Genomic DNA, 25,619 nt, shown 5'->3' on the forward strand with positions numbered 1-25,619 from the left:
AAAAAATCGGCAAATTTACTGGTCGCGCATGCGCGAGTAGATGAAAAATTTACTCGCACTGTCTCGGATTTTAGTCGCAATATGCGACCATTTGGTCGCAGTCTGGAGCCCTGAGTTTTTGGAGCACCATTTACTTTGTTTTCAACTTATTTGTTGTAAAGTTGTGTTAATCAATCCTAGAAGTCTTGTAAGGCTGCAGCCAGCAATTAATTTAGTGTCAACATGTCTGACAGTGATTTTATTTGCTAACTGATTAGATTGTGTTGTGCATAAAATGTCAGAATGATGGCCATTTCTAACTCTCTGAAGCCCAGCTGCATCAGAGGGGTGTGTGAAGGAGGGCCTTTTTTTGTTGTTGCCTGTGTTAGTGTTGAGATGATTCCCAGCTACATTAGCGCGTGTGCGTTTGTTTCAGACAGCAGCATGTTGACGGACATGATGAAGGGGAACCTGACCAATGTCCTGCCCATGATTATGATTGGTGGATGGATCAACTGGGCGTTCTCTGGATTTGTCATAAGTAAGTTCTGCGGCTGTCAGTTGTGAACTCTGTCACACACAGTTTTAGTTTTTAAAAGGTAATACCCGTTGTTATGTTGGTTACTTGAATAATGAAAAATGTCCTTCACTGTTTATTCTTTGTCTTTGCTCACCAATCATCATTATGTTTATACTGCTAACATCCATGAAGATGAAGAAAAATGATTCTTTTTTTCTGGGTATGGCTGATACATGCTGTGTATACACTGTGCATATTAACCTCAGGAAATAAGCTACCACTCTAAGGATTTGTCATGCCAAAAGCACAACTTGTGTACCAAACTAGCTGCCAGTCATATAAATATGAAAATGACAATGTTAAACTGTGTTGCTAAGTCATACGAGTTCTGCGTTAAACAATATAATGAGGGAGCAAAGCAAATTCTCAGCACTAGTTTGTATAAAGTTGTTGGTTGAAGAAAACACTGCAGTTTGCTCTGATCCTGATGTTCTGTCTCACAAATGTGAAAGCCAAAAAGTTTGAGCTATGTGATTTGAAAGAATTGGTTTAACCCTTTGAACCCAAAGCAGTTTTTGCTCCTGTCACACTGTGGGCTCATTTTTCACGGCAGTATAAAGACCTACACCTCTATGAAAACAGAACAGTCAGGGCTAGAAGTAGAGAGAACTCAAAAGAAGTCTTATGTGCAATATGACAGTGTTAGAATTCTATAAATCATAGATAAGAAAAAAAAAACAAAAATTGAATTCCTTTTAACCCTGATTGTTACGTCCCCGTGAGGTAGGGGATGAGGAGAGTAACAAGAGTGAAATGAAAACTGGGGAAAGGGACCAGGAAACTGTTTGTTCAACAAAAACTAGGTTTATTTTACAAACAAAGGGAAAACAAAAATTGCACACCAGAGCAAGCTCCCTGGAAACAAAGCCGATCCTAAGGTCACCAAACAACTCAACAACCACAGAGTCCTCAGAGTCGCTGAATTCAGGCCCAACACCACAAACGCCACCCTGCTCCATCTGCCAATCTGGCTCTCTGGCAATGATGAGCAGGCTGGCTCAGCTTTTCAATCGTCTCTTGATGAGTGCAGAGCAGCTGCACCTGGCCACTCCCTCTGGGCACCACCTGAAAGGAATTCACACACAAACGACACACCAATACTCGGGCCCAAGGGCCGTAACACTGATGCAGACACTTAAGATACAGGAAGGAGTTTACTGTGTATTGCTTTTAGAATGGTGAGAAAAATTCAAGTAATAAAGGATAACAGGCTGTTTGGTCAGAGTTTTATCCTTTAGCAGAATTATAACCCAAAACTTTAGAAGAAGAAAAAAACAACACTGAAGGAAGAGCTGCACAGTCTCCAGACTTCATAGAGTTCATATTCTGCGTATTCACATGCTTTAATGTTCAAAATAACACATTACTTTTCTAATACTGTACGTTGCTGCAAGACCTCTTCTCACTCTGTCTCAGGCCTTGTCCACAGGACACACGTATGAATTGAAACGTAGCTTTTTCTTTCTATTTTGGATTCTTACCCACTCAAATGCAGTTTTAAGTCACTGAAAACTGAGCTTTTGGAAAATTCCTGACAGCATGAAGATATTCAGAAACTCATCTACTGTGTAACAGACAGTGCCGTTATTTCCTTTGTTTATTAGGTAGTTTACACATAAATTGACAATTATTCTTCCCAATGTATCGAGGAACTGAAGCATCAGAATCAGTCTACAAATATGATTCCTTCTTTCCTTCCTCGATGAGTCATTGTTGATATGCTGGAAAACAGCAATATTTTTTATTTTTTACCACCTAATGCATTTGCATAACGCATTATATGGCGACGTAGATAACAGGAAAAAAGTGTGAAATTCAAATGAAATGTTTCAGTCAGGTAAGAAGCAGTGCTTTCTGTGGGAGAGAATAACTCTCTTTGACACTGACTTTGGGATTTGTAAGTTTGCAGACCTCTTACATGCACAAAAACACAAAAATATTACACACTAAAGAAACAGGAGAAACCACAAAGAGCAGAATATATGATATATTATCATGAAGGTAGAAATTAAATTAAGTCTTTAGTATTTATTTGTCCAGTGCCTTCATTTCTAAGTGCACCGATACAGTGCTCTGTAAATTGGGAAAGATGCTTTGTTTTCCTCTGTATTTTTGGATCTTATGTTGTTTGTACTCACAGCACACTGATCCTGGCTTCAATCATTTAATTTACATTCATGACACAATAGTAAACATGTCAATCATCAAATATATTTTGTCTTGAAAACCAACCACTGCCATTTTGTGTTGTATTTTTTCATTATCCCTGTTATTTACTTAGTGACTGTTTATGATGTTTGTGTTGTTGTCTTGCAGCAAAGGTGCCCTTCCCTCTGACTCTGAGGTTCAAGCCGATGTTACAGAGAGGAATAGACCTGCTGTCACTGGATGCTTCCTGGTAAAACATCTGCCCGCCACTGCTCAGTAAACCATGAACACAGCAAAACAGAGAAAGCAGTCAGTCATACAAACAAAACTATCATCTTGTTTCCACATGGATTGGCTTTCTGTCCATAAATGTATTTAATAATATGAATTGTTGTTCAACACAAGGACATGCATTTCATTATGGATCGTAAGAACCTTTACAGCAGCCATGCATAGCCATTGGTTTTTACTGTCCAGTTTAAAGAAATATGGAGAGGAATAAGTGAGGAGGTAATACTTCTACATGTCGAGCCAATTTAGTGAAATATTTTGTCACAGCACATATGAATCCATACAGTCTGTGTGTTCTCTGTATGAGACACAGATAACACATCGTAATTTTCGGACTATTGAGCACACCTGAATATAAGCCGCACCCACTAACTTTAAAAAGAAAAAGACATTTGTACATATATAGGCCGTTCGTGTCTATAAGCCACAGGTGTCCACGTTGTAACATGAGATATTTACACAGAAAGATTTTTTTTCTTTTAATGAATTATGTACTGGTAACATACACAAATCCGTACCATAAATGCTTTGTTCTGAACAATGCCTGTAACAAGGCTGATTGAAAACAAAAAAAAAGAAAGTACAGTAGAAAAGTCATTGATCGCTGTCAGCCTCAGAATTACTTCGTCACACATTTCCTCAGTCTCTCTTTCGTGTCACTGTCATCTTGAGACAAATTCGTAAAAATCTTAAAATTCATAAATTTGCCGTATTGTTGTTTAAGTCACAGTGTTCAAAAACAGCACACCCGAGACTTAAGCTGGTAAATAAAAATAACCTGCATAAACTCATAGTTCCATCGCAGTGGGTGTAGTTAAACATTCATGCCTATGCAGTAGATGCTGTCTGTATCTAGTCATGTGAGTATTTATTTCATACTGATTGTTTCTGTGCAGGGTGAGTTCAGCCTCCTGGTACTTCCTGAATGTATTTGGGCTGAGGAGCATGTACAACCTCATTCTGGGCCAGGACAACGGTGGGTTTAATTTTTGTTTGACTCCTGACTCTTCAGTTGCCTGTGCTCTGTTTGACAATTTTCCATAAGTGAAAATACAGAAATGCATTTCATTACATCATGACTTTTAATTCCCCAGATCAATATAGTGGAAACACCGAGCCTCATTCATGAACTGACAAATAAAGAACTTGTGCTAGATTCTGCAGTGTTTTCTTATTTCCAGAATGTTTTTAGGTCAAACTGTTTTCAGAATGATCCTAAACTAAAACAGACAGATTCTTTTTGCTGGGGATTTTCAGCATAAACCATCTGGGGACAGGAAATCTAAAACAGTCAAGAATGAGGCTCGTTGTTGGTACAGGAAAGTTTTTGTGAACTAGATAACTGTCTGACATAACTCCACTGCTGTGTAGCTTCTGAGAAGGTTGTTTTATGTCACAGTAAGTTAAAAGATCCTTCAGGCTTTTGTCAACTGGACATATTTCCTGTTAATGTGTCTGCTGTGGCTCTGTGGGTCATGTTGACTTTGAAAACTGGTTTGTTTATGTGTGAATAGACACATCAGTATGTTTGAATATTTACTTTGTGTGACTTCTTGTAACATTAACATGACCTAAAGAAACACATTAATTAGAAATAATGGCAGGCTGAAATACACTAGAAGGACTCTTTAAGTCATAATGACCTGTTTGACTCAATGGTTTTATCTCACAGCTGCTGACCAGTCGCGGGTCATGCAGGACCAGATGACAGGTGCTGCCGTGGCTATGCCCCCCGACCCCAACAAGGCTTTTAAGGTGAGACGCTGATAAAAGGTCAATGCTTCTTTCATTGATTAAATTACACAGGAAAGTTGACATAAATGTTATGAAATGTTAACTTTTGTCAAACCTTTTGTCACATCAAGTTCACATGTAAATAACTGACTGCTTTAAGGTTTAACTGGGTTAATGTCTCCATTGAATTCTGGCAGTTTAATGTGACAACTGCAGCAGCTGGAGCTGATACAAGCAGAGAGACGGAAAGAGAAAGATATGCGTCTCCACACAAATGCAATATTTAAATATTCAATTAGCACAAAATCCCTACCATTTACAGGCGATTCTTTCTCAGATAAGATCATTCTGTTTGAAAACTGTTGCAACCAGAGAATCTGAGGTTTAAAAACACTCTTAATGTAGAAATGATATTAAAGATGTCCTGAACTGAGGTCAAGGATCAGGGTCAGCTGTAACCTTTTGTAATTTTTTGCATTGGCTCTTTTTTAAGTCCGATCCTCTGTTTGCATGTTCTGTTACACACCTGTCAGAATGAGATGGCTTAAGTTGTGTGAGGATGCTTCATAAAACAACACAACAACTCTGTCCAGATGACATTAAGTGTCATAGATGTCTGTCATGTACAGTCAGTCTCCACCTGGTGGCACAACCAAATAATACAGCTAATCTACACTACACTTTTTGACATGCATGTAGAAAATACAAGGTTTTGCTCTCTTTTGGAGCTTGTGGAGGAGATGCATGAATGCGTTTTCTTTCTTAATGCATTAAGAGCTGTTTGGTTGTCAAGCCTGTACACTGGATTGATTTTAACGACTGTAATGCACTTAAAGTGTGTATTATCTCCAAAATAGTATTCGATTACGACTCTGTTGGGCAGACATTAGATATTCAATCACTAGGACCAGATCGGGTTAAAAAACTTCATCTAAACTTTATGAAATTTAGTTCAAGAAGTACTAAGCTGTTTTCCCGTGGGCCATCTAAGGGCGGTTTGTACTCTGACTGCAAGAACTGCCCTCATACACCCTCTTTTACAGATCTTTTTAGGATAAGAAAAAAGTGCCTGCTGCAGGACAGGTGCTTCTTTTTTTAAAGTTATTTTTTTGGCCTTTGTGCCTTTATTTGATAGTGCAGCGAGAGAAAGACAGGAAAGTGGGGGAGAAGAATGGGGGGAGGACGTGTGGGAAAGGGTCATGAGTGAGATTTGAACTCATGACCTCCACATCGGGACTGTGCCCCTGTAGCTCCACCAGGTGAGCTATAGTGGTGCCCCAGGATAGGTGCTTCTTAATGACCCCAAAAAACTGCTGTGTGAGATTCAACACTGATTTGTTAAACTCAGAGGACAACAAGAGTTTTTCTGCTCCCTTGAAGCAATTTTCAAGCAGCAGTCTATTTACCAATATGAGGATGTTTCTGTCATCGCCACCTTACATCTGCCCTGAGATGCTTTTTGTTCCACTGTCATTTCACCGATGTTCAGCCTGACATATTTGGTATCTGTTAAAGCTTTGAGATCTGTGCTGGAATTACATTTTTGGGGCATTTTTTATTTTGTATTTTTTTGCATACACAGAGTATGTTTGTGATGTCCAGCCAACCAGAGGACCCAGTTCACACCCTCCCTTTGTTTGTTTCAGAGCGAATGGGAGGCACTGGAGATCGTGGAACACAAGTGGGCGCTGGAGAACGTGGAGGAGGAGCTAATGTCCAGAGACCTAAACTTCGGAACCTTTTTCAGCAGAGACATCAAGTCCACCATGTTTTAGAGCAGCAAGGCTCTGCGAGCTCTGGAGCACCTGTGAAAGATTCTAGAGCTCTCCTCACCACAGAACCTGCTCTGAAGAACGTTCAGGTTCGACGATGGTTCTGGAACACAGTTTGCACGAGTACTAGAGTGAAATCTACTGAACTGTGTCTGAAATCACTACGTCAGGCACTTAATTCACTTTTTACCTTTTATGAGCCTCCAAATTCAAAGTGTGTAGAAGTTATGCAAGGTGTAAACTTTCAGACAGAAAAAAAAACAACAGATATTAATCACTTGTGATTATTGAGAATTATTTATAACACAGATGATGATGCTTTTATTAAACATTATGACAGAAAGAAAATCCAGCAAGTTGTGTCTGAATGTTATTATCTTTTACCAGAGCTTTCTCTCTGTCTCCATTTGCAAATAGATTCACTGGTTCAGTTGTCACCAGTCGCTTGGTGTATATTTTGTTTGTGTGGGTGAGATATGTTAGAATTTGTGAATTAAGTGTTTCAGAAGAGATTCTCTCTCGTTCTCTCAAAAATGATCAAATACAGATTAGAATTATCATGTCAGAAACTCTAATTTACCTACTAATTTACCGTTCACTATTTTATTTCTGTGTAAACTTAACCACCATACAGAGCAATCCAAAATTATACAACAGAATTTTAAAAAGTACCATCCATGGCTGACATTGTGCTACGAGTCCTTGGTGCAAAGCACAAAGGTTGTGTTCAACTGGTCGGCTAATATTCTCTCATCTTGTTTTGTCTATATGTCGTGCAGCTCTTCCGACACCCAGATTTGTCATTGTAGCTTCTTTCCCATGAAAGCTGGTAAGCAGGTCCGTTTCAGTGGTGGTGGGAGTCTTTGTGCACAAACATGTTAACGCACACATGGGTGGAAACTGAGGGTTAAAGTAAGTGCAGAGACAGATGATGCCAATAGCAGCAATCACTTCAAGTGTAATTGCTTGTCTCTTGAGTCTTTTACTACAAGTCGGACTGTAGTAGCTGTTAATAGCAGTGCTGTGTTCTGTCTGAACAGTGAAGAGAATAAACAGGCTGTGATGGTAAATTTAAATGCAACCAAAAATCTGTCAAAGCCTCACTAAACAATGTTATTGGTGCCACTGACAATTAGAGGGCTCTACGCAGCAGGTGGAGAAAATCACTTGATTTTAGGTAAATCTAAGATAAAGGAAAAGCATTTCCAAAACCTTAAAGGTAAATCACTCTTAACCACGTAATCTTTTGTTCACACCCCTGTGAGCTGCTGCAGTCACTGGACCGGAAGCTTCTCGGTGCACAGTTAGCTAGTTAACATCTACAGATAGTCTGCATGGGGTATTTAGAAAACATCTGTAAGTTGTGGCCCCCTTTACAACCCTGACTGTGTCCTTAATGTAGCTGTCAAATGTGTGTGTACTGTGCAGTAGGCTATTAATAAATAGACGCATAGCTGTTGGTAATACTGTAGGGAAGTTACAGTCTAAAGAATTTGAAATGTGTACTTTGTGCCCGGGAAACACACACTGTAGAGGCAGCGCTCCACCAATTATTTCTCCGAATGAGGAAATAAAATGTATATATACAGTTCTGGGCATCACAATCTGGTTGAAATTCATGAACATGTTTTAAGTGCTCAAAGCAAATGTCTAGCAAGCTTTTGTTGATTGATGTGTGACTAGTCAACATGCAAGACAACATCCCCAAAGCTGCCAGTAGCTGCCTTTCATCAGCAGAGTAAATGTAATAGTCTTTTCGCTAGTTAATGCATTAACTAGTAAAGATGAAAAGGCAGCAAAATATCATTAGATTTTATTTGGAAAAGCTATAAATATAGTTTTTAAATACAATTCTGCCTTTTTATCCATTAGTGTTGGGCTCAGCTGAGTCACTCAGAACCCTCATGGTTGCATCGCAGAATTTTGTGTTTTTTACAGAATTAGTTTTTTTCTGTAGCTAGTTATCAAATGACACGTGTTTAAGGAAAAAAAAGTGATTATACACAAAATACTTGATTTTAAGTTTAGAGTTGGTTCATTTTCCAACAGAACCAGAAGTCATACAAGTAGTTAAAGAACTGTTGAAATATAAACTTATGTCTATTCTTTGTTTTTGTTGGTTAAGGCTTATAAGTGGGGCAGATAACATGCCTTTCAAACTTGGCAGCAAGTTATGGGGTTCAAAGGGTTAAACAAAGAGCACTGCACACATTTCACATATTTAGAGATATAGCATGCCATAAAAGTGAGATTTCTGCAAATATTTTATTATATCGTTTCATGGGACAACACTGAAGAAATGGCACTTCTTTATGTAGAGCAACAATTATTTTTTTCAGATCCTCAGAGAGTTCTTTGCCATGAGGAGCCATGTCACAATTCCAGTGACCAGTATGAGAGAGTGTGAGAGCGATAACACCAAATTTATCACACCTGCTCCCCATTCACACGAGACCTTTCAACACTAACGAGTCACATGACACCGGGGAGGGAAATGGCTAATTGGGCCCAATTTGGACAATTTCACTTAGGGGTGTACTCACTTTTGTTGCCAGCAGTTTCGACATTAATGGCTGTTTATTAAGTTATTTTGAGGGGACAGTAAATTTACACTGGTTTACAAGCTGTACACTGACTACTTTACGTTGTAGCAAAGTGTCATTTCTTCAGTGTTGTCCCATGAAAAGATATAATAAAATATTTACAGAAATGTGTACTCACTTTTGTGACATACTATATATGCACATTTCGAGACAGTATCTTATTTAATACATTCAGAAAAAGGTTGATTTTGACCCAGAGGGCATATTTACAACTGTTACATCTCCCAGTGTAAAACATTAGTCTGGAGCCCTGTTAAAGCACAACAACTCTCACACATCCTGTTGCGATAATAATCATCCTTTTTATTCATATCAAAAGAATGAAAGTACAATAAAATATTTTCATCTGATATTTGACAGGGAAGACCAAAGAAATCAATCAGCCCAAGCTTCCCTCCTGCTCGACCCAGGAATGATAATATTACATTACTTACAATACAAAAATACTGTACACAGAGCTGGTTTAAAAATCAGAGGAATCTCGGCCTGCATCCATCACGCTGCACAGACCGGAAAAATCAAACAGCTCAAGTAAAGTTTCTGCCTGAATACAGAGTTTTGTCATAAATATGAAAAATAAGCGTCTCAATGTCCTGCACCAGTCAATCATTCAAATCATTCAAGAAAAACTGTAGTCGTGTGACAGCTGCAATTATTATTCCATTAAAAAAATAAATAGAAGAAAAACAACCAAAATATACAAAGATAGATTCATTTCTCGTCCCTGACGGCTGTTTGCTTCTGTTATACAGAAACTAATCTGCACTTAGAAGCAAGAAGAAGTCATTTATCTGTTACTTATTTTGTCTGCAGAAGAATGTTAAGGTCATTCCTAACAACTTAGCTACACTCTTATTTAATAGCTATAATTTCTCTTTTACAATTAAAGTCAAAACTGGATTTTTAATTCTAGAATTTTTAACACTGAAGATCAGCAAATACCCAAACTATTTCCTTTTTTGCTCAGCTGCAATATGGAACCCCAACAGTGCCACTGGAATTATTACAAGTTTTGACAATATTTAAATTTAATGATGCAAAGAAATGTGCATTTGTATGGTTTTCTTAGTCCTTCTCCAAATAGTGACTTACTTACCTTCAAGACAGCATTGTCATAAACAACATTTACATTTTTCATTTATTTATTTGTGGAAAAAAATGCTTTTTAAATGTGTTTCCTAATTGAATGTTTACAATTTTTTTTATTATTGACCATACCTGCCAATCAGAGAAAACGCCAGCTCCAGCAAACACATTTTCACTTAATAGCCTTATCAACACTTGTTGTTGACTTTATACACATCTTCGCTTTTTTCGGAAGTTTAATTTCACAAACCTTTTGCAGGACGATTTCATTGAAATGTTTGTTTATCTTTTTCTAATTTCACTATTAGGATGTATCAAATAATAATAATAAAATACTTTTTAAAATATATTTATTTATTGAATAAAATTAAATGGTGTAAAAATTGTAGCTTAACTCAACGTGGACACTTACAGGAACCATATCAAGGAGTCTGGACTGCATTTCTATATTCAGTTTAGGCCCAAATCAACAGTCTTAATGTGAGTTATTCCACCGTTCAGTCTTTGAGCCTGAGGATTAAAGTGTCAGCGTTACCTACTGGGCTGAGAAAACTGGTGAACGTTCAGCATTTAGAGAAGAAAGCAAGAGCTGATATCATCTGGCAGATGTGCTTTCTCCTGTTTCTAGGAACTGGGAGGGGGAAAAAAAAACAGTTGAAGAGTCATTAGAATGTAAAAATGAAAAACCTAAGAACAGAAGAGAAGGCCCGCTGCGCCGTTCTGACAAAGACAAACAAACTGATTTAGTTTTATTCCATGGCGACGTAGGAGGATGCACTCAGCCCTGCTGCGTCCTCATCTTTGCAGGAAGTGATGTCGGACTGGGTAGAGGAGGCGGGGCTTGCATTGGGGGCGGGTAGAGTGGGTATTCTGATTTTGTCTTGTCGGTGGTAAAACAAGACGTAGGCGGCGTTGGTCTGCAGGAGACAATGTTACAGAGAACGATGTTAAACCTGATTTACAAAACATAAACCGATAATTTATTTTAAAACCGCCGACATTATTAAGCTGCGGCTGGACATTTGCTCACTGTTTGGGCTTTGTCACGTCCAGCTGTTACTGTTAGAGCCTGCAGTGGCTCACAGTGACAGCTATGCTGTTCCAAAGCTGCAGTCACACACCTCTCCTCTCATTTCTTAGTCTGTCCCACCTGAGATGCGATGAGGCAACAGGCCTAAATAAATATAATGCATCATTGCTTCGCAGCAGTCATTTTAAAGCAATGCCAGTTAAATGTGGCACAGCGGCATCATTTGTCCATTGTTTTGCTGCGTCTTATGATCTATCAGAGGAGCAGAACAGTGCTCACGACAACCTAGTTGAAACCAGACGTTTACATACACTGTATAAAAAGATATAACCTTTTTTTTTTTCTCACTGTCTGACTTTAAATTAGACTAAACTTTTCCTGTTTTAGATCAGTTAGGACTACCAAAATTATTTCTATTTGCTAAATGCCAGAATAATGAGAGAGAATTTTTTATTGCAAGCAAGGCGGCCAACAAACCTGACTCAGTTACACCAGTTCTGTCAGGAGGAATGTGCCAAAATTCCAGCAAACTATTGTGAGAAGCTTGTGGAAGGAAACCCAAAATCTTTGACCCAAGTCATACAGTATAAAGGCAATTCTACCAAATACTAAGGAAATGTACACTACTCACAATAAGTTAGGGATATTGTTATTTACATGAGTGCTTTTCCTATTTGGTCTGAATTTTAATGAAATAAGTAAAAGTTCCCTTTGATATTACTAATAATGATGAGAAGAAACGCCCTTTTCATTAGTTTAATATTTATTACCCCCAAAATTTAAACAATAACAAGGATAGCCCCAAATAACTAAAATTGACAATGTCAGTAGCTGGTGTTTCCACCATTTGCCGCAATGACAGCTTGACAACAACGTCTCATGCTCCTCACTAGCCATATGATGACTGACGATGCTACAGGTCATATCCAGTGGTTTTACACTACAACTCATTTTGTGTATTGCCTGATGCCTTGACTCCTCTCTCTTCCTCTGCTCACATCTCTGGGGAGAGGAACTATGGTGGTATAAACTAGAGGAGAAGCTGGTTCAGCAGCTCTGGGATATTTGTCACTGCAGCTGCCAATTCATGCTGTTAATGGTTGTAACAGCGACTACATATAGCAGTTTGTGGAGCAGCAGTGTGTCTGCAGGAATGGTTTTACTGGCTGAGTGCTGAATTGAAGCTGCTGTACTCCTGAACTTGAACATCTTTGCCATAGAAGCCTAGCAGGTTCAAAAGGTAACAGCTGGATGCATCCACAGTGAAACAGACTGCGCAGCAGCCAAAGCACAGTCACCAGATGTTTTGAAATGAATAATGACCAATAAATGCATCACTCTATACGCTCAAAAACTTGTAATTGGCATTATATATAGCTTTAAGCCAAGAGGCTGTTTGATTTTCTTTTATTTCTGCAGTGAAGCTGTTGGAAAACTATAAACTTGTTTTCATTCATCAAGAAGAGATTTCATCAGAAGCTTCTACAGGTTATACTGGACTAATCAGACGCTTGTAGCGCTGACTGACGCTGAAAGCGCTCACCAGCCGCGAAACATTAGCGATACAAATAAACCATAAACTGCGATACGAGTATGGAGAGAGCTCCATTAAGAAACTCTACCTGATCTGGTGAACATGTCTTATTCTCAAATATAAGATGAGCCAAACTTTTTCTGACCTAAATTCCTAAATAAAGTTTGATTCATTGGTCTGTGATGTGTGATACTGACCACGATCTGGTCCTCTCTGGCGTACGTCACCTTGCTGTCGTCAAAGTAATACCACTGACCGTTGTCCTTGTTTCTTGCGTAGCTGGTGTCTGCAGGAACAAATGCACAACTGTATGAGGTGAAGCTTTGCACTGGGGCCACTGGCACTTGAAAACACATGGATATGGCTTTATAGCCACTCACTCATAAATCCAAGTTTGGCATGACCATGACTAGAACTATGTGACATGAATTGAATTCATCACATGAATGCTGAACAAAAAAACACGAGCAACAGGGTCCTACAGTGTCCGTCTCTGAGTCCTCCATAGTGATTGGACACAGCGATGAGTTCATAGCGGCTTGGAGGCTCTTCACTGGACACGGTTTTCCTCAGGAGGCAGCCAGAGAAGTCCAGGTCTCTGCAACATCACAACAGAAGCAACTGGTGAGTTTACACAGTCTTGACGCTGCTGTGTGCCTCTCTGTACGAGTATATCCATGTATATATATACCTGAGGGGGAAGTCCACAATGCTGTCAAGTTTCTCTCTGGTGAACTTTGTGTAGGAGAACCTCTTAAGGTGGATAATGAGAACCTCCGGCAGAGACCAGAGGTCCAGCTTCTTTGTGGCCAGCTGGTGCTTCTTACACACCGGACAGTACCTGTAAACAGACACGTGTCATCACGCTTTTCTAAACGGCCCTTAGCATTATGAACAAAGTTTGAAAATAACAATTTAAACAGTTTTTTTTAAAGCCGAATTATCAAGTGTGTCGGGTCAAATCAGAATTTTTGTGCTGAGCCAGTTCTAGTTTCTAATTTGAACTAATGCGCTATATTAATAAATTCTAAACAAACGTGAAAACGTGCTAGTTGGCTTTTAGCAGGATTACATGTGATAACTAGAATAATTTAGAATCTAATTTTTTGCAGCCTCAAAAGAGATTTTTTTTTAATTCTGGGAAACATGGGAATGTTTGAGTTTCCTAGATCTTAGTTGAATCTCTTTGGTAGGTGTGTATTTTGACTTTTAGCTCTTTTTCCATTTAGCTTTCATTGTTTTTAAAAGCTGAAGATCATCTGAATTGCAGTGATAAAAGACACAGTCAGGTGTATAATGTGTGCTCAAGGGGGTGTGCAGAACCAACATCCTTAACTATGACCAACTATATAATACCCGTCTATACTTACTATAGTATGACCTACTATTGTATGACATACTATATAACCTAATATACTATAACTTATTATAATATGACCTACTATGCTTGTATCTCTACTATACTATGTTCCTGCAGTAATGAGGCTGAGTGCGATGCAGGTCTGTGTGTGTTACCATGGGTTCTCCTCCTCCAGTGTTTCTACAGTTGTGAACAGCTCGATACACTCCTGCAGCTGAACCGTCGTCTGCTGCTGAGGAACCTCCATACTGGCATGTTTCACATATTTCTGTACGGAACAAGGGATAAAGAACAAAATATTTTACATTTTTAAGTTCCACTATAACAATTAGAAGAATGAAGAACAAAGGAGTGGAGTAGGAAAACTGAAATGTTTGTGATCGTGTGCAACAGGGTGATGGCTTTAGGAACATTTTATCGCATACGGAAAAAAAATCTTTCATATGTTTAAAGTGAAACAGTTAATATCAGACAAGATACAGCGCGTTGTCATTGAATTTACACTCTGATTATTAATATTGGATTTGAGTAAAAAAGTTTAGCCATAAAAATAGTCTGTGACAAACTATAAATATCTTGATATAGTGTAAATAATAAATGAATGTTCACACTGACCTCAGCCTCATTTTCATTGTAGAATCTCTTCTTCATGTCAGGGTCCCAGTCTATGGCCACATAAGGCTGAGCTGCAGAGCCAATACATAAAAAGAAAATCAGCATAATACTTTGACCAACAATAGTATGGCAATTTGTAATGACATACTATACAATGACATTTTTGTGAAATCTTTAATGATATGATATTTTCAGGAGACTTTTAGGGACACATTTATATATTTAATAACAGACTATACAATTAAATTATTTTACCCATTTTTCTAGCATTTTTAATAACATACTATAGTATGACCTACTCAAATATGACGTATTATGGCATATATTATCTGATGTACTACAATACAGAAATGTGGAGATTTTTGTGTTTTCAGACTCACAACTGAAGGACACAGCGCTCCCTCCCTCTCCCATCCCTCTCTCAGTCGTCCCGTTGGAGTTGACCGCCTGGATGGTGAACAGACTCTTTCTCCTCTTACGACATGCCCTTCTCTTAGCTGGATGCTCATTGGCTGGTGGGCTAGGAGAGCATGCTTCCTCCTGTTTGCCTTCTTCATTTTCCTCCTCTGTGGTCTCGCAGGGCTGCTGCAGCTGTTCTGCTGTTGGTTCTGACCCGGCTCCGGTGTCGGCGATGCTGGCCGAGTTGCCAGTGCTGCTCGAGTCCCCAGTGCTGTTGGTGATGTTGAGATCTGCGCTGCAGACGGGCTCAGTCTGGTTCATGGACCCGTTACTGGTCTCTGTGTCACCGTGGTCCATTGACAACAGCGTGTGGTTGACTTCAGGCTGGGGCTCAGTTGTCACAGTGCCGTCTGATTGGCTATTTGGAGACGGATCACTGCAGCAGGGTTCTGTCTGGGAGGGTCCGGGCTTCTCCACATCTTCCTGCTCCTCATCTGAGAAATTACAAAGAATCAATCAGAGGAAAGCTACAGTTTACCAAACTTGCAGCTTAGAAAAGACCTGCGACGAATTAATGTTCTCTTTTAAGATGTTTTTTACTTGTTTTGTAAAATGTTAGAAAACAGTAAAAACATCAGTTCTATTTGACAAACGGTCCAAAACTGTAGATATTTATGATGTAAAATAAGCAGCAAATTCTCACATTTGAAAATCTTGGACCACCAATAGTGAAGCAAATTACTTATAAGTGAGTCTCAAAAGTGTACTGTATTTGCAACAGGCAACACAATATACACACGTGGACAAAATTGTTTGTACCCCTCGGTTAATGAAAGAAAAACCCACAATGGTCACAGAAATAACTTGACAAAAGTAATAACAAAAAAAAATTCTATGAAAATTAACCAATGAAAATCAGACATTGCTTCTGAATTATTTTGAAAAATAAACTCATGAAACAGGCCTGGACAAAAATGATGGTACCCTTAACTAAATATTTTGTTGCACAACCTTTTGAGGCAATCACTGCAATCAAACGATTTCTGTAATTGTCAATGAGACTTGTGCACCTCTCAGCAGGTATGTTGGTCCACTCCTCATGAGCAGACTGCTCTAGTTGTCTCAGGTTTGAAGGGTGCCTTCTCCAGACGGCGTGTTTCAGCTCCTTCCACAGATGTTCAATAGGATTTAGATCAGGGCTCATAGAAGGTCACTTCAGAATAGTCCAATGTTTTCCTCTTAGCCATTCTTGGGTGTTTCTAGCTGTGTGTTTTGGGTCATTATCCTGTTGCAAGACCCATGACCTGCGACGGAGACCAAGCTTTCTGACACTGGGCAGCACATTTCTCTATAGAATACCTTGATAGTCCTGAGATTTCATTGTACCCTGCACAGATTCAAGACACCCTGTTCCAGATGCAGCAAAGCAGCCCCAGAACATAACAGAGCCTCCTCCATGTTTCACAGTAGGGACGGTGTTCTTTTCTTGATATGCTTCATTTTTGCATCTGTGAACAAAGGATTGATGTGCCTTGCCAAAAAGTTCCAGTTTTGTCTCCTCTGTCCAGAGGACATTCTCCCAGAAGCGTTGTGGCTTGTCAACATGCAGTTTGGCCAATTCTAGTCTGGCTTTTTTATGATTTGTTTTCAACAATGGTGTTCTCCTTGGTCGTCTCCCATGAAGTCCACTTTGGCTCAAACAATGACAGATGGTGAGATCTGACACTGATGTACCTTGACCTTGGAGTTCACCTTTAATGTCTTCAGTGGTTGTTCTGGGCTCTTTTGTTACCAGTCATATTATCCGTCTCTTCGATTTGTCATCAATTTTCCTCCTGCAGCCACGTGCAGGGAGGTTGGCTATAGGCCTATGGATTTAAATTTCTGAATCATATGTGCAACTGTAGTCACAGGAACATCAAGCTGCTTGGAGATGGTCTTATAGCCTTTACCTTTAACATGCTTGTCTATAATCTTCTTTCTAATCTCCTGAGACAACTCTCTCCTTCAACTTCCTCTGGTCCATGTTTAATGTGGTACACACCATGTCACCAAACAGCACAATGACTACTTGTAACCCTATAAATAGGCCGACTGACTGATTACAAGTTTGTAGACACCTGTGATGCTAATTAGGGGACACACCTTGATTGATCATGTCCCTATTATTTTCAGTATTTTCAGTATTTTCTAGGGGTACCATCATTTTTGTCAAGGCCTGTTTCATGACTTTATTTTTTTAAATAATTCTGTTGAACCAAAATTCTATGAAAATTAACCAGTGAAAATCAGACATTGCTTTTGAACAGCAATGTCTGATTTTCACTGGTTAATTTTCATAGAATTTTTATGTATTATTACTTTTAACAGATTCAAGTACCAACTATTTTGTCCACGTGTGTATATTTTTGTCAACGCTCTTCCTGTCCCACAGTCAGTGTTGGTAGCGTTAAAAGAAATGTAGAAGAAGATCAATTTGCAAATTTCTCCTTGATGTACCTTTAAGTTGGCAAATTAAAATCGTAATAGGCCTACTTATAAAATCACTTTATTGCATTTCCTTCTGTTCCTTCAGCTTCTCTGCTGCGCCAAATGTGACAAAATTTCAGGGACTAGTTGGCTAAACTAGGCTGAACTGCAGGATGTGTTTACACAGAGCAGATTATAGAAGGCAAGGATGGATAGAAATGAAAAATGTTAGTACTAAATTATCTATAGTATGTAGAGTTCTCTCTGCTATCTAGCTAGCTATAGTTGTGTCGTTTCCAGAAACTGCTTGGAGTTCAGATTGTTAAAATTAATTTTCCAATAAATTCTTCAATTGTAGACGTAAATACGTGTAACTATGAGTTACACGTATTTACGTAATTCCTCAGCAGTACTTAAATACATGCTGGTTAAAAAGTAATTTTATAAGCTACTCAAGACTTGATTGCAAATCTAGAAATCTGCTGCTAACAGCTTAGCAGCCTGCGAGGCCAAGTGTTTAAAGAAAAGCTTGTAGCTGTAGAACAAAATGATACCATCACTGATGCCATTGGTCTGAGTCTGGTCCAGCTCCTCCTCATCGTCTTCCTCCTCGTCCTCTTCTTCCAATTCCTCAGAGGGATCTGGAGGTCGCACATAGCGCCTGTACAAATGGACCAAAAGCACCTCAGTGACATTCAGTATAATTTCATGGCGACTTGCATTAAAGAGTAACTTCATTGTGATTCTAAAGAGCACACGGGTATCAGTAGTTAGTTTTTATGTGTTTTGCTCACGCCAGTCTCTGCAGGAACAGGTTGTAAAGCGCCTCCCGGCTGCAGCTGCTGCGCAGCACATTGAGCAGCAATGGGTGTCCGAACAGCGAGGTGCCGTAAGAGCTGCTGCCCGAGCCATAGTCTCTGTAATGAGAGCGCTCTCTCAGGTAGAGCGCCAGCAGCACCTGCTCCTCCTGCTGCTCCTCCAGCACATTCAGCTCGTACCTGCACACAAGTTAAAGAGCTGCTTTGCTTCACACAAGGAAGGGTGATTCAAAAAATACATCTTGTTTGGCCTGAAAAGCCACCATTAACCCCTTTACAACTGAGGAGCCACTAGAAACTTTTCGGATGAACTGCAGGCTGTGTTTACACAAAGCAGCAAGGAAACAAGCAACAAATTAAAAACGCAAAAATATTCAAAGTATGTCGAGACATTTTTCCCAGTATTCGTAACACCTTTGGGCACTACAACATGTTTTACATGTTAATTCAAGTTTCTTTGTTTGTAAAATGAATGTACCAAAAAATATTCCTTTCAATTTTCTTTTTCTTTTTTATTTATTTTTATTTTTTTATGAGATATCGCATTACAAATTTCTTTTACTGTACAAAAGGCATTTCTGAGTTTTCTCTACTTCTAGCCATGATTATGCTGCCTCCATCATGGTGCAGGACTTTACATTGCAGTGAAAATGGTAATGGTGGTGATACAGTGAAGCTGAACCACTCACGGCTGTTCACAGCAGGGCTTCGCATGAATAACTCTTTTCATGTAAAGCAGGCCAAAAACTAGTACAGTAGATTTTTGTATTCCTTACACAAAGATGTCATCCCGGTCCAGTATGCAGCTCAGAGATTCGTCAGTGTTGTAGATCTTATAGAAACGATGATTGAAGACATCAGCGACCACCATCTGAAACACAAAGAATCTTGAGGTCAGCCTTTCATATCCGGTACTTTCACACCTAAAGGACAACATTGGTTTATTTCAGCCTGTTGTATTTCACATTAACATGACTACTGTGTTTGCATTGTTCAAGGTAACTGTGCATTCACCACCTTTATTGTAAAAATTCTGGAAAATAAGGACAAAACAGTGTATATCAAGGTAAAAAGCAGAAGCTCCCTGCAGCTTTACAAAAAAAAATGGTTTGTATATGAATCTTTTTTTTTTCCAGTCGAATTAAAAGGATGCAGAGAAGTTAGCTGTGAGTTTTGAGGCAAATCGGCATGACACATGGAAACAAACCAGCCACTGAATGTGTCAGTGATAAAGTCAGACAGTTGGTGACCCTAATTTCTGTGTACCCGTTCAGTCAGACTTAAAACAAATGTTCCCACACTGTGTAGGATGCTGAAGTTACACAAAGATACAGAAATACTTCCTTTAACTTACAAAGACACAGTTTGGCTGTAAAGATTAATTGTTTGTCTTTCAATAACATCATTAATAGAGTTGTGACCTCTAGACTGCCTGGTCAATTGGCTGGTCAATGTCAGTGGTAGATCAGTTATCAGTGTTGCCACTTGTAGGATCCGATACTCAGCGTTTTTCTGACTTCATTAAAAAAAAATTTTCACCAATTCCAAATTATTTTAAAAATGTGCTACACTGGTTTTGATGCAGCTGCCTCCTTTTGTAGTCATGCTGTGATACAGTCTAAATCTGACTGGTTGCACATCCTTAGTAGCAGCCTATCGCGACTGAAGAATAAATGTTGAAACAGTGTCTTTTAATCAAAAATGTAGAACATACATAAACAATGTTCAATACAACAATGTTCACTAACAGCAGGCTAACCTCTCTGTGTTATATTCATCAATAGTTACTCTGCTGGGATCCCTAGTTGGTATAATTCTATTTTTTGTAATCATATGAATATGGGCAGGTGTCTGCTGTTGTCAGTCTGTTGTTATGATTTCAGTATAAAAAAATCAAGTTGTTCAAATAATTTAATATGCTGCAAATATTAGCTTTTAATGTTTTCTTAGAATTTATTTAGGCTGATAAGGCATGCAGATAAAGGCCTATTTTGCTTATCTATAGATAAAAACACCATATCGACCATCTGAAAAGTACAATTTCATTCCATTAAAAGACACACACACTGACCCTTGTGGGCGGTACGTTGGTCATCTCTGACAGAGCAATGCAGAGGTCCGACACTTTTCCAGCTTTAGGAACCACAACACGATGCTGCAGACACAAATACAACAAAATATTAATCTCACTCTCTCACACACACACACACACACACGAAAACACGTATTGTGTCCAGATATTAATGTCTGCGGCACGTGTAATGTCAGATATAGCCAGCTACCTGGACAGGTTTGGCGTATGGGTCCAGAGAGACAAAGAAGATCTCCATGACGCGCTCCTTGCTGACAGGAAGTGGAACGCTCAGGTAACAGAAGGGGTCGAAGGTCACGGAGACCTTGTGGCACTCGGGACAGACCAGCGTGGACTTAAAGAGGCCGTGAAACGTGTCGACAATTACCGAGTCGTTGCGTCGCCGGTGGTTACGCCACGCTTCCTCCGCCACCTCCTGAGGAACAGGAAGAAGAAGAAGAAGAAGGAGGAGAAAAAAAAGAGTGAAACATGAGCTCATTCTGTATCATTTCAGATAGTGGTGTTGCTCCACCTAATCCCAGTGTACAAGTGCACTGTTAGTGTTGTGTACCCAAAACTTCACGGATTTTCACAATCAAAAAACAAAAAAACATCCCACCTGGGAAGTAATTTTAATTATTCAGTATCTCCAGAAAAATATTACATAAGCTTGAAATTAGATGAGGGGACAGTGAAAATTGTCCAGTAGATCCAAATGGTCTAATGGATCCAGCAGAGGCCAAACTTATTATTTACCCTAGAAAATGGGGGGAAAAGTGCAACATTTTTAAATGAGTTTGACAAAAAAAACAATTTCCTAGCAGCAACTTACACACTGAAAGATTTCAGTCATACATTAAGGCAGCTTTCAGTAAATTAACCATTTCATACTGGGTTAACAGAAAGCTCGTTTAGGTGTGTATCTATGAATGTATCCATGTTTTTCCTACAAATAAATAGTCTTTATTTGACATTTTACCAACTGTTGATGCCTCTAACATCAGTAGAATTTGATGTGTGGCAAGTATGGCGGGCCAAGGTTCCCATTTGTTGCAACTTTGACATGTGCAAAACAGTGATGTGGATATATGTCTGAGTTCTCCCCACTTGTAGCCACAGTTGTGCTGTTTTCATAGAGTTCAAGGACTTCACATTTAAGTGAAAATTGAACCCACAGTGAGCGTTCAAAAGGCAAAATGTAAAAATTTTAAGTTACAATGTGTTCAGGCACAGTCAGAGCAGCCAACCTGGTCTGGTCGCCCATCAGCGTCCCGTAGTTCGATGTACTCTTTGTTTTTGACTCTGTTCAGGTCTTCGTGCAGCCCATCCAGCAAGAAGGACAGCAGCTCCTGACTGTCGTGCTGCTGGTAGCCCAGAAACTGAGACGCAAAGTGACCCACCTTCGTCTGCACACAAACACAAAAAACAGGACAAGATAATAAAAGAGTCACATTTTAAAAAAATAAAAATAGAAAAATCAGGTTACTGCAATCTTTGATGGTAGACAAGATTCGGACTGTCTCAAACTGCAAACTGTTCTTACTAGAATTTGATATTCAGGGAAAAAGACAGCTTTGACCTTGTCCTCGTTGGAGATGGTGGGGGAAGAGATATTAAAGCAGATTCTCCACTTATTCTGACATGTAGAGGCTGTTTCCAGGACCAAGTTCAGACAACATGTCTTCTGCACTTGCAGTTTTTACCCAATTATCAGTAGTAATATTTTTCAGATATTCTTCTATTATTTTCTGGAATTTATATTAATATATAATCTTAATATATTATGATTTGTTTTTCAACAATACATTTTTTTTGAAAGTTTATAATTCATTCATCCAACAATTTATTATTATGATTATTATGATTATTATGATTATTATTATTTTCAGGATTTTAAAGAATATTTTTGGACATTTCATTAATAATTTTGATATTTATTTATATTTTTAAAGAAAATTTTTTGCTATATCATTATTTTTTCTGACACTTAGATTTCAACATCTTTGAAGCAACTATATAAACTTTTTCAGACACTTTATCAATATGTATCAGGCATTTTAGACATTTTATCAATAGTTTTCAAACATCAGACAGTTTCTTAATGCTAATATATATTCTTATTTTCTGTATTTAAGATTTTTCTATTTTGTAAAATAATAAGTAATATACAGTGTTTTATTAATTTTTCCAGAAACTTTATTGATAATTGTTCATATTTGTAAGACACAATACTGCCCGATTTGAATTTTTAAGACATCTTTTCAGCCACTTTATTATTTTTTTTTAAATTTCATTATTAGATACTTATAGAAACTTTGATATTTTAAAAACATTTTAATAATATTTTGCATAGTTTCATACACTTAAATATTTGTAAACCATTCTTCTACCATGAATTTTGTTCATGAACTTGGTAAATGTATTTGGCAATTTTAATACTATTTTTTTACATTAACATTTTTTGGAGGACAACTTTACAGTTATATGAAAATAATTAAGTAAATATCTCAAAAATGCATTTAGGCAAAATTCTTCAGTAAATGTATTTAACATTCACTCAAGTACAATATAAACTAATTCAAGGCTCCACAGTCCACTTTCAGACAGCGGCGCATCAGTAAGGAACCACTGCTTGTATGTATGTTGCTGCTATTAATTATCATTCCACAAGTGAACAGAGGCATCTGAGAATAATTGTCAGTTTAACATGTTAATACCTTAAAGACGCGTGGTACCACAGAGTAATGCCTCCCAGACCACATCTGTTTGATGACGTCGGCGTAAGCCTCAGCAATCTCGCCCTTCATCCCAAGAGGGTTCGTGAAGTTCAGCTCTTCCAGGTAGGAGCTCTGCAGGAAGTACTCGGTCAGTGGAGGAGTGTTACTCAGACACTACAGAGGGAGACGAAGGAGACAAGAAGTTAGGACAGACAAAAGGAGGCAAAGGAGAGGACAGTCTGAAACATTTAAGAAGCTCACTTCATTGTTTATTGTGCAGGATGTGATCATAAAGTCACAAGATTGGTGCAAATGCCAAGCTTAAAATCATGATATTGCATCAAAATTACTTTACTCTCCATTTCAATCAAAAATGTACCAAAAAATGCTGTGACCAACAGTCAAGTGACAAAAAAATAAATCCCCTTGATCTTTCTTTTCTTAAAAACAAAAAAAAATCTCAGAACAGAATCATCATGTCCAACATTTGTGTCTACAGTTGTTGCCAATACCAGGGGAAAGTGGCAACTGTACATGCTATAGATATTTGAGTATTTACATTTTAAATTGTTTCTATACTTGTCTCCTATCTGCTCTGTGGGAACAGCCAAAAACGTTGTCACATCTGTGTTGAGGATCACTGTTTTTTGTTTTTTAACAGAATCTGATGCAAATCCTTAATTGTGGGTGAATTTTCAAATGAGGTACATAAGACTACAGTGATTTTGGTGACATATCCCAATTTTGAACATAGATGTCATTCAGTTTTCTGACAGCACCACATGCTGCAGATGAGTAGTTTTTTGTTTTTTTTAAAAAAAAAAAGGTTCTTTCTGTGATAAATAATGTGATGTTGAGCTGAGATGAGATGAGATGAGACGGGACGAGACCAGACCAGACCAGACCAGATAAAACTTTATTGATCCCTTTGGTAGGGTACCTCAGGAAAATTGTGTTTACAGGTACATCCCGTCCAGAAACATAAAAAGACAATGACCAATAACAGGGGGGAGACAGGAGGGAGAATTGTTGGGTCAGCCAGCATGAGCAGCGCCGCTTATCATTACATAGGAAAAGGAAAACAAGAGGAAAAGCAAGGGGAAAAAAAGGCAATTCCCAAACTAGGCTCTCCTAGGGGGCACAGTGTGGGACTAAGAAAAAAACACCTCAGCACATAAGCAACACAATAAAACATCACAACAAAGACTCGAAGACTTGCATGTGTGGGAGGGGGGAGGGTGTTGGGGACGGTAAGTGTCACAGCTCAGATACTGGGGGGAGCACGCAGCCACACGAGCACGTCGCATCAGCCCGCAGCATACTGCACTGTAATGAGGGAGGGAGGGAGAGGGGGTGGGGAGCCAACCAGACGTTGAGTCCAGGGGGTGTGTGTGTTGTGTGTCTTTGTGTATGTGTAAGCCCATGGACTTCATTGCCGCCCAGACTCAACATTGTCTCTGCCGTCTGATGCTGGTGACGAGACATGGCCGCTGCCGTGGAGACGACCTTGAAGAGTTCTGATCCAGAGACAAAAGCTGTGTCTCAATATGCGCACTTGTTCGTACTTGCGTTCTTGCGGACTTGTGAAATGTCATCCGTCTGAGACCAAATACTGTCCCAATTCTAAGTACGCATCTGACCAAGTACGGATGAAATGCCCGGATGTGTTCTCGTCCGCCCACTTTATCGAGGCTGCATCAGACTGGACTTGTGCGCACCTCAGACAGCCAAGTATCCCAGAATGCATTTCACGCCACCCAGTGGAAAACGCCGAGGAGAAAACTTTCAACGGTAACACAGGCTTTTTTGTAAATACTATTGTTATTGTGACACAAACTGTAGTTTTATGATTATTTGAGGTGAGAAAGTAGTGGTATAAACGCCAAATATGTGGTCATTTTATCACGATAAAGCCTGCTTAAAATTTTGCTCCGATGATTTCGGAGATGTGAGTGGCCCAGCTTGACAGCTGTGTCAGCACTCACAGTAGCCACCGAGAGCTGCCTGAAGTTAGCAAGACTTTCTGAAGTCTGCCACTGACGGTTCCGTAGCGGTGAAACAGGGATACACGTAGTTTAGCGGTCACACTTTGTCCTCACAGTGTAATTTGTTTATTGCTCACAATCGATTTAAAAGAAGTTAAAGTTAATGTTGGAACTTTATATTTTTATTTCGTGTTTTACTCGATCGCTGCCTCAGTACGTCTGAATTATTTTCTTGCTTTCCTTACCTCTAGTACAGCCTTGTTCTATTCCTATGACTGTGACTGTGCGTTAAAAATAACATTTAAGCAATGTTTTAGTGGAGGGCCAGCTGGATAAACGTCCTCCTGACTGCTGGGAGACTCCCCAGAACATGAGCAGCTCCATCCTGGACCTTCTGACAGAGCATCTGTTTCCAGCTCCACTGAAGA

General features: G+C 39.0%; 2 protein-coding genes across 2 annotated transcripts in view; one reads left to right on the forward strand and one right to left on the reverse strand.

Annotated features, from left to right (window-relative positions):
* LOC103358296 (ER membrane protein complex subunit 3) overlaps window positions 1-6,856 on the forward strand; it is a 13,846-nt gene extending 6,990 nt beyond the window's left edge. The window contains exons 5-9 of the mRNA XM_008283202.1: window positions 416-520; window positions 2,876-2,957; window positions 3,895-3,974; window positions 4,671-4,753; window positions 6,379-6,856. Of these exons, the coding sequence (XP_008281424.1) occupies window positions 416-520; window positions 2,876-2,957; window positions 3,895-3,974; window positions 4,671-4,753; window positions 6,379-6,507 (479 nt within the window). The 3' untranslated portion in view covers window positions 6,508-6,856. The remainder of the gene's footprint in view (window positions 1-415; window positions 521-2,875; window positions 2,958-3,894; window positions 3,975-4,670; window positions 4,754-6,378) is intronic.
* A 2,528-nt stretch (window positions 6,857-9,384) lies between these two features.
* The window catches only part of usp11 (ubiquitin specific peptidase 11), a 29,002-nt gene continuing 12,767 nt past the window's right edge, over window positions 9,385-25,619 (reverse strand). Inside the window, exons 8-21 of the mRNA XM_008283203.1 lie at window positions 23,207-23,380; window positions 21,737-21,895; window positions 20,701-20,925; window positions 20,490-20,573; window positions 19,195-19,289; window positions 18,395-18,598; window positions 18,155-18,261; window positions 15,113-15,625; window positions 14,733-14,803; window positions 14,273-14,385; window positions 13,449-13,598; window positions 13,240-13,355; window positions 12,955-13,043; window positions 9,385-11,110 (exon numbers count right to left, since the gene is read on the reverse strand). Coding sequence (XP_008281425.1) covers window positions 10,943-11,110; window positions 12,955-13,043; window positions 13,240-13,355; window positions 13,449-13,598; window positions 14,273-14,385; window positions 14,733-14,803; window positions 15,113-15,625; window positions 18,155-18,261; window positions 18,395-18,598; window positions 19,195-19,289; window positions 20,490-20,573; window positions 20,701-20,925; window positions 21,737-21,895; window positions 23,207-23,380 — 2,268 coding nt within the window. The 3' untranslated portion in view covers window positions 9,385-10,942. The remainder of the gene's footprint in view (window positions 11,111-12,954; window positions 13,044-13,239; window positions 13,356-13,448; window positions 13,599-14,272; window positions 14,386-14,732; window positions 14,804-15,112; window positions 15,626-18,154; window positions 18,262-18,394; window positions 18,599-19,194; window positions 19,290-20,489; window positions 20,574-20,700; window positions 20,926-21,736; window positions 21,896-23,206; window positions 23,381-25,619) is intronic.

Source organism: Stegastes partitus, unplaced genomic scaffold, assembly GCF_000690725.1.
Source record: "Stegastes partitus isolate 25-593 unplaced genomic scaffold, Stegastes_partitus-1.0.2 Scaffold302, whole genome shotgun sequence".
Classification (NCBI taxonomy): Eukaryota; Metazoa; Chordata; class Actinopteri; family Pomacentridae; genus Stegastes; species Stegastes partitus.